Below are 8683 nucleotides of genomic sequence, written 5' to 3'. Positions count from 1 at the left end.
TTCTGAAATAAGCATAGGAAACATCTGCATGGAATCATAGATTTGATCTTTTCTTTTTTTTTTTTTGGCTAAACATTCATATCCCAAACATACACTTCAATGTATATAGTGACACTCAAAAATAACACTTAATCAAGTAACAGTGAAGGCATTTAAGATTGGAGAGTGTGTGAACTGTAAAATTAATCTCTTAATAGATACACTGAAAACTATCAAAGCAATTACTGAAAAACACAACAAATACCAGCGTGTTAAGATGTGTGTACTCTCCACACAAAATATCACTTTCATAGAAAGAATGCCTTTGTTACTGAAGAACTCTGCAACACCTCCGAACGTCATCAAATACAATGGTATAATAATTCAAAATATACTAGACAAACCCAAGTTATAACAATAGAAATATATCCCATAAAGAAGCATTCATTTCATAACACAAACACTGTCAAAGTTAACCCATAAAACGTCTGCTAAAACATATAATTGTGCTTTCAGTGCATATTAGTCTGTCTCCATCCAAAGGCTCCAGTGTTGTGTGCCCTGTGTGTCAGCAGCATCGACACTTTAGAAAGGCCTTCCATCGCCTTAAACTTCACTGCAGCCATCTGCATGTATGTCTAAAACATCGCCTGCTCAGATCACTTAAATCGATCTATTATCATACAGTATGCGTGTATCTAAGACTAGTGCCAGTTCCACTGGCAGCTCTGCGCAACATATTAGCGATCGACGCAATCTGTATCGCTGAAGCGTTACAGATTCCGCAAAATAAATGTAAAGGTAACTTCCAATTGGGCCGACATTTGCGGCGTTTAACGTGAATGCAGACTCCGCTAATGCGGGAAGGTTGCCTTTCAATTTCAAATCGCGCCATAACGCTGAACCTTCGCAATACAGCTTGAAGAGAGCCCTTAGTTCAAAATTAGAATAGCATGCATACACTATAACGTAAGGCCTTCCCAAACAGCGGGACACCCCAACATAGGGAGTGCATTATCACTCAAGCCAAATAACTAACCTTACGACTACGCCTGTCTTCTTTCTCTTCACCTTGTACTGTAAAAAGGCTGTACAGTCTGTATTGGAAAGTATGCCTAAATCGATCATGTGACGCAGTTCTTACTGATATATCAACGAAACGCTATTAAACCTGTGGAGCACTAAACAATGGAATATAATTCAGCATCAGTAGACACATAGTATAGTCATCAGTTAAGGCAGTACAAGCAATCATCATGGGAAGACCCATACAATTATTAAGCAATACAAAATATTGCTTACATCGATTCCAACAAATACAGTTGATTTCAAGTTATTATTTTCCCGTCCAAAATACACAAAGTGCATCGACCATACCCGAAGTGTCTGTTGGTTATCGCCTTAATACCTGATAATACCACAGCTGTGGGAACTGTCCAATCAGAAATCAGAGCAGCTCCTCAAGACGCACATCAGCGATTGGTTGTTTCAGAGCAGCTCCTCAAGGCAGACCTCAGCGATTGGCTGTCTCCAGAAGCAGAAAGAACTGAATTCTGGGAAACTGAAGGTGGCGCTCTGCTCCTTACTGCATAAAGGGAAAACGTGCTCCACCAGTTCACTCAGTCGGCCGTAGCTACAGTGAAAGACAGGGAAGGGGTTAGATAACGGTTACTGTACTTACTGACCAAGGTCAGGATTCATTAAAAGGCACGTTGTCGACAAGCGCACTGCACTAGACTTTGAAGGTCATATACGCTTGAGCCTACATCCACAGCATTTTACCGTGAATGTGATCTCCGGGGAACATCAGACGATCTCCACGAACGACTTTAAAAAGGTGCATTTGTCGGCAATTGAATCCGGCCAAAATACTCCCCAAGAAACCCACACTCCTGACATACAGAGAGATAAAGAGTCATTATGATTACAATCCTGTGAAGTCGCTACTTACGAAGTCTTATTGCCTTTCGATTGCTCTAGGATGAGCTCCCCTTTGGGGTTGACTGTGAATATCCGACACACTGGTACACCCACTTGCTTGTAGGCAAACACATCCTGAGCCAAAAACAGAGGAGTAGTCTTAACAATCACCATAATTCTGAATCTATTCCAAAATAAGTACACAATGAGAAGGTAAAACAAAGCTTACATTTGCTCTGTTTCCAAAGGCTGCGTAGAAGGGATGTGTGTTTGGGTAGAAGAGGTTCTTGATGTCTGTTAGGCATTCAATCTTGAACTTCTCTGGCTTCTTTTCAATCACCTCCCTGATAAAAGGTTAAGTAGAAAGGAATCAAAAAGCCTTGAAATGTAACTATATTACTATTATTACTACTGTTATTACTATTCCAAGCAGACTGTACCAGATAGGAACTGAACGATCAGTTTTAACTCTGAAAGGCGGAGAAGAGGAAAGAAAATGCATTGCAATCTAACTATATTACAATGCTATTACAAATCCAAGCAGACTGAACCAACTGAGAAGTTAAGGGTGAGTTGTACCTGTGAAATGCAGAAAAGAGGCTGCTAGGGGACAGCATGAGGGGTCCTCGAGGCAAGATGGTTCCCCGGTCGTTCACCCAGTACAAGTACCCTCTGGTCATGTCCGCCATGCCGATTGCCCGCGCCGAACAGTACAGGAATTTGTAGCCATTCCTGAAGAAATGCACATTGAAGTATAACTGCAACATTAGATCCGTCTCCTATCCACGCTCTCAAATTTTTTTTTACTTCTGGAAATGCATTTTTTTTCTTCATGTGAAACAGGAATGTGATTAGTCATGCATTGACTAAGTGGTGGATGTGATAAATGGTAGTTCTAAGGCCATATGTATCAAGCAACTTAAATAGGAGTGCTGACAAGGATCCGTTTAGCATTTTAGGTCGCAATGAATAAGATAACATGGCCAGGGGGAACCTAATCCTCGATCAGCACTCTTACTCTGAGACGCTTGATACATACGCAGGCCCTGGGCTATAGGGCTTACTTACTCATGCACCGAGTGGTACAACTTAGCAATGCCTTGATGAGTCCAGTCTTTCCCGAGCTGAGGGAGAATTTGTCCAAACACGTCAGACCTAAGAAAAAGGAGCATTTGGTGAGACATAAAAACCCACACCAGTAGAAATCCACTTTTTGTAGCTGAAAGACGATGGCCAGAGCTTTCCCATGATGTTGCATACAGATTTAAGTCAATAGGTCATCATTTTAGTCAAAGTATGATATATCTGGGCTTGAAGTGACAAATCCAACCTCCCCACTTCGTGCAAATCTGTGTGAATGTGGCGTCTTTTCCTATGATATGACATAAATTATTTCAGGGCTGGGTTTTATTTGAATGTTACCACCCACCAGCATGGCATTGTTTATTAATCAGAAACAGCGGCAAAGTTATTCCTCTTTATGACTGAGATGAGCCAAACAGCCGTGGGTCCACAGAGCCATGGAGCAAATAAAAATAGGGGGTTGCATTAGATAATTTGTCAATTTTTACTTATTCTTTTTAGCTAGTCTGTAATATATATATATATTTTTTTAATTACCAGTTTATAAATGGTTGCGTGAAACTCGCTCCCCCCCCAGTCACCCAAAGATGAATGGTTTTGACCACTAAAGTTTTGCTTCACTACACGCTCCACTGCTTTGATTGATGTAACGTTAGCTAGAAACCACAAGTGTCTATTCAGATAATGAAAAGTCAACCGCGAAAGAAAATTCAAGGAATTTTTACAGAGTCCTTCGTAATTGTTAGGACAGTTTCTTCTTTTGGCTCTATACTCCAAACGTTTTGAATCATGCAATGACTATAGAGTTAAAGTGCATACTGTTAGCTTTAATTTGACCTATGAGAAGACACAAATAAACTGGTGCCCTAAAATGGTTCCCCTATGGCATCGCTCTCAAGAACCCTATTTGGTTCCAACTTGTACCTTTACATTTAAGAGTGTGGGATTGATACATCCATTTTTATACTTGATTCTTGAAGAACTGATTTGTTTGAATTCCAGATTTCACCTTTAAGTGTAATTATGTGTAATCGTGTGTTTGGACAGAAGACCATTATCTGATTATCAGACAGACCTCTAACATCGAACAGAAGATGAGAAATTAAAAGATCAGGAGAGGATCTTAATCCCATATCAGATGTTGAGTCTCCTAAGAATCTGACTGCATCCCAAATGGCATCCTATTCCCTATATGGGTTCTGGTCCAAAAGGTTGACTTTTGGGATGCAACCTAGGAGTTAAGACTGAGGGGACTAACTGGGTAATGTAATTAAACAGAATTGAAGGCCACTTTACTTGGTGATGGTGCCGTCGATGTCAGAGATGATGACTTTGTCATCCCAGTTCCACAGGTAGATGGTGCCCTCGCAGCGACACGTCCCCTGGTACTGGGTGGTGATGCTGAAAGTGACGTCATTAGGCCCCTCCCTCAGCTTCAGACTGACCTATGAGAAGACACAAATAAACTGGTGCCTGAGAGAGTGACATGAAGTGATTTCCAAAATCTCTTCTGGGCACTGACAGGTGCTAACAGTAGAACAGGGGGTGCACTTGCCCTCAATAGCCCTCAATTGCGCTTCCCATTTTGTCACAGAAGCTATGAGGGTAAGGATGCAAAGATGTGCCCTCTATCCAACTCTATGTGCCAATATCACTTTATAGGATTTCAATAATATCACTTTATAAGTTAGAAGCTCTTTACTATCTGGTCAGACGAGAGGCGGAGAGACTTCATGTAGGAGTGCGAGCCAGTTGGTGGAGGTAGCTCTGTGTGCATGTGCTCAGTAGGTGCCACTGTGTTGAGCTCCTTCGATTCTTCATCGCTGGAGGAGTCGTCTACTGCTTTCTGCCTGCATGTCAAATAACAACAACCTCAGGTCAACATCAGACTTCCTAAAAACAGTATAAGATTAAACTAATGTGAGTAAAGATTAAGGGAGTGAGTAGTTACTCTGAAAATATAACGAGAGGAATGACGCTTCTCTAGACATCAGTTATTAAAATGAACATCCAGCATTTGTATATGCTGCCGCTAGAGGGCAGTATCCCAACACTGAATTGTCTCCAAGCTTCATTTACTACAGAAAGACAAAACACAGATGAGACTCCCAAACAGGGTCCCTCATGCATGTTCTCAGGGGCATTTCCTATGAATCACTGTTTTTCCAGGGCTAATCTAGTTTCCCATTGGTTGGTGTAACGATGAATATGGGTGAGGCGGGTGGACATCACTGTGCGAATAATTGGGCTTCCCCTTGTGAAACAACGCCAGGGAGGGGTGGTGGGGGACAGACAGGGTGGTGCTAAGCTGACTCACTGTGGCACTGCTGGAATCTGTTGATCGAGGACAGGGCTCTCAGTCTCTCCGTGTTGGGACTCATGTCTGTCCATCTTGGCCTCTGAAGACTGGAGAGCGGAGCAGACAACATTAATCACCCGTTAATGAAACGTCATCATGTCAACACAGACTGTATCTGGCCTAGTGTTTTTCCTTGATTAATAGTGGAATTACTGGCCATTTATTAAATGAAAAAATTATTCCTAAGATTATGCAGTACAATTAGCACATGGTTCTCCTCACTCTGATTTGCTTAGGCTAATTTACAATGGAAATGCAAATCCAATGGGATTCACATGGGAACTATTTTCTGCCCACACAAAAAAATGAGTCATGAGATGGTGAAAATCATGGACCATCTGTTTAAGGTGACAAATGACAGTATAAGGAAAGCAGTTCAGCTAGGGTTGATTTCATTACGGGTACTACAGAGTATCAATACCAGTGGACCTAAAGCGTACTGCAAAAACACCCCGTTGTCCCAAAAACACCCCGTTGTCCCAAATGGCACCCTATTCCCTATATCAGGGGTACCTGATAATTAATTGTAGCCACCTGGTGTCCTAGGTCTAAATCAGTCCCTGATTGGAGGGGAACAATGAAAAAACACAGTATAACTGGCTTCGAGGTCCGGAGTTGAGTTTGAGAGCCCTATATAGTGCACTACTTTTGTGCACAGCCTTATTGGACCTAAGTATTACACTGTATAAGGAATAGGGTACCTGTTTGACGCTGCTTTTCCTCCAGAACCACCAGCGGCCAGACTTCTTAGGCATCTTCTCTTTCACCCATGCCTCCTCTGTGGCCTTAGATACACATGAAGTATTTATGAGTACATGCACAGAATGTTGAAGTTCTAACATACATTCATAATGCATAACATGTGATCTACCTTGGGCAGGTTCTTCTGGAAAGCTTGCATACTTAGTATCAATGGAGCTGCCAATGTCCAGTTGTAATATCTGTAAAAATAATAATAAAAAAATAATATATATATATATATATATATATATATATATATATATATATAGTGCCTTCAGAAAGTATTCATATCCCTTGACTAATTCCACATTTAGCTGTGTTACAGCCTGAATTCTCATTAATCTACACACAATACCCTATGACAAAGTGGATTTTTTCAAATGTTTAACTAAATTTTGTCAAGATTTTAGTGATATCCAATTGGTAGTTACAGTCTTGTCCCAACGCTGGAACTCCTGTACAGACTCGGGAGAGGCGAAGGTCGAGAGCCATGCGTCCTCCGAAACACGACTCTGCCAAGAAGCACTGCTTCTTGACACATTGCTCGCTTAACCCGGAAGCCAGCGGCGCCAATGTGTCAGAGGAAACGACTGCGTCACTCGAGAGGCGGAAAACTGTTTTTAGATTTTTTTTTAAATGTATTGAAAATGAGATACAGAAATATCACATTTACATAAGTATTCACACCCCTGAGTCAATACATGTTAAAATCACTTTTGGCAGCAATTATAGCTGTGAGTCTTTCTGAGTAAGTCCAAGCACATCTGGATTGTACAATACTTACACATTCTTTGAAAGATTCTTCAAGCTCTGTCAAGTTGGTTGTTGATCATTGCTAGACTGTGATTTTCAAGTCTTGCCATATATTGTCAAGCTGATTTAAGTCAAAACTGTAAGTAGGCCAGTCAGAAACATTACACGTCGTTTTAGTAAGCAACTCCAATGTATATTTGGCCTTGTGTTTTAGGTTATTGTCCTGTTGAATGGTGAATTTCCCTCCTAGTGTCCGTTGGAAAGCAGACTGAAGCAGGTTGTCCTCGAGGATTTTGCCTGTGCTTGGCACTAATCTGTTTCTTTTTATCCTAAAAAAAATCCCTAGTCCTTGCCGATACGCATAACATGATGCAGCCACTACCATGCTTGAAAATATGAAGAATGGTACTCAGTGATGTGTTGTGTTGGATTTGCCCCAAACACTTTGTATTCAGGACATAAAGTTAATTTCTTTGCCACATCTTTTTTCAGTTTTACTTTAGTGCTTTATTGCAAACAGGATGAATGTTTTGGAATATTTTATTCTGTACAGGCTTCCTTCTTTTCACTCTGTTAATTAGGTTACTATTGTAGAGTAACCACAATGTTGTTGCTCCTCAGTTCTCTCATATCACTGCTATTAAACTATGTAACTGTTTTATAGTCACCATTGGCCTGCTGTTGAAATTCCCCAGCGGTGTCCTTCCTCTCTGGCAACTGAGTTAGGAAGGATGGCTGTATGTTTGTAGTGACTGGGTGTATTGTAGTGACTGGTTGTGGCTCAGTTGGTAGAGCGTGGTGCTTAGAATGCCAGGGTTGTGGGTTTAATTCCCACATGGGGCCAGTAAAAAGAAGTATGACAATGTATGCACTCACTACTGTGAGTCGTTCTGGATAAGAGCATCTGCTAAATGACAATCATTTGTATGTCTGCTAAATGACAATCATTTGTATGTATTAATACAATATCCAAAGTGTAATTAATAACTTTGCCATGCTCAAAGGAATATTCAATGTTTGCTTTTCTATATTTTTACCCATCTAACAATAATTGGCCTTCTTTGTGAGGCATTGGAAAACCTCCCTGGTCTTTGTGCTTGAATCTGTGTTTGAAATTCACTGCTTGACTGAGGGACCTTACAGATAATTTTATGTGTGGGGTACAGCGATAAGGTAGTCATTAAAAAATCATGTTAAACAATGTTATTGCACACAGAGAGAGTCCATGCAACTTATTCTCGGAGGACCTGAGCCCTAGGACCATGCCTCAGGACTACCTGGCATGATGACTACTTGTTGTCCCCAGTCCACCTGGCCGTGCTGCTGCTCTAGTTTCAACTGTTCTGCCTGCGGCTATGGAACCCTGACCTGTTCACTGTGATTACTATTATTTGACCATGCTGGTCATTTATGAACATTTGAACATCTTGGCCATGTTCTGTTATAATCTCCACCCGGCACAGCCAGAAGAGGACTGGCCACCCCTCATAGCCTGGTTCCTCTCTAGGTTTCTTCCTAGGTTTTAGCCTTTCTAGGGAGTTTTTCCTAGCCACCGTGCTTCTACACCTGCATTGCTTGCTGTTTGGGGTTTTAGGCTGGGTTTCTGTACAGCACTTTGATATATCAGCTGATGTAAGAAGGGCTATATAAATACATTTGATTTGATTATGTGACTTGTTAAGCACATTTTTACTCCTGAATTAATTTAGGCTTGCCATAACAAAGTGGTTGATATGCTAGACATTTCAGTTTTTAATTTTGAATTAATTTGCAAAAACATAATTCCACTTTGACATTAGTTTTTTGTTTTAGCGAGTGATGCAAAATCTCAATTTAATCCATTTTAAA

General features: G+C 40.9%; 1 protein-coding gene across 7 annotated transcripts in view; it reads right to left on the bottom strand.

Annotated features, from left to right (window-relative positions):
* Nucleotides 1-29: 29 nt before the first annotated feature.
* The window catches only part of LOC118373562 (phosphatidate phosphatase LPIN2-like), a 38706-nt gene continuing 30052 nt past the window's right edge, over nt 30-8683 (bottom strand). For 6 of the 7 annotated variants that reach the window (XM_035759757.2, XM_035759742.2, XM_035759771.2 and 3 more), the window contains exons 11-20: nt 6213-6282; nt 6043-6126; nt 5300-5388; nt 4685-4832; nt 4279-4427; nt 2968-3054; nt 2479-2631; nt 2129-2243; nt 1931-2034; nt 30-1612 (exon numbers count right to left, since the gene is read on the bottom strand). In XM_035759757.2, coding sequence (XP_035615650.1) covers nt 1468-1612; nt 1931-2034; nt 2129-2243; nt 2479-2631; nt 2968-3054; nt 4279-4427; nt 4685-4832; nt 5300-5388; nt 6043-6126; nt 6213-6282 — 1144 coding nt within the window. In that variant the 3' untranslated portion in view covers nt 30-1467. Of the gene's footprint in view, nt 1613-1926; nt 2035-2128; nt 2244-2478; nt 2632-2967; nt 3055-4278; nt 4428-4684; nt 4833-5299; nt 5389-6042; nt 6127-6212; nt 6283-8683 lie in introns of those variants that run through there. The other variant, XM_035759749.1, reaches the window with a different exon arrangement.

This window comes from Oncorhynchus keta, chromosome 4 (assembly GCF_023373465.1).
Source record: "Oncorhynchus keta strain PuntledgeMale-10-30-2019 chromosome 4, Oket_V2, whole genome shotgun sequence".
Classification (NCBI taxonomy): Eukaryota; Metazoa; Chordata; class Actinopteri; order Salmoniformes; family Salmonidae; genus Oncorhynchus; species Oncorhynchus keta.
Note: the sequence above shows the minus strand (reverse complement) of the source record. Positions and strands in the feature narration are given on the sequence as shown.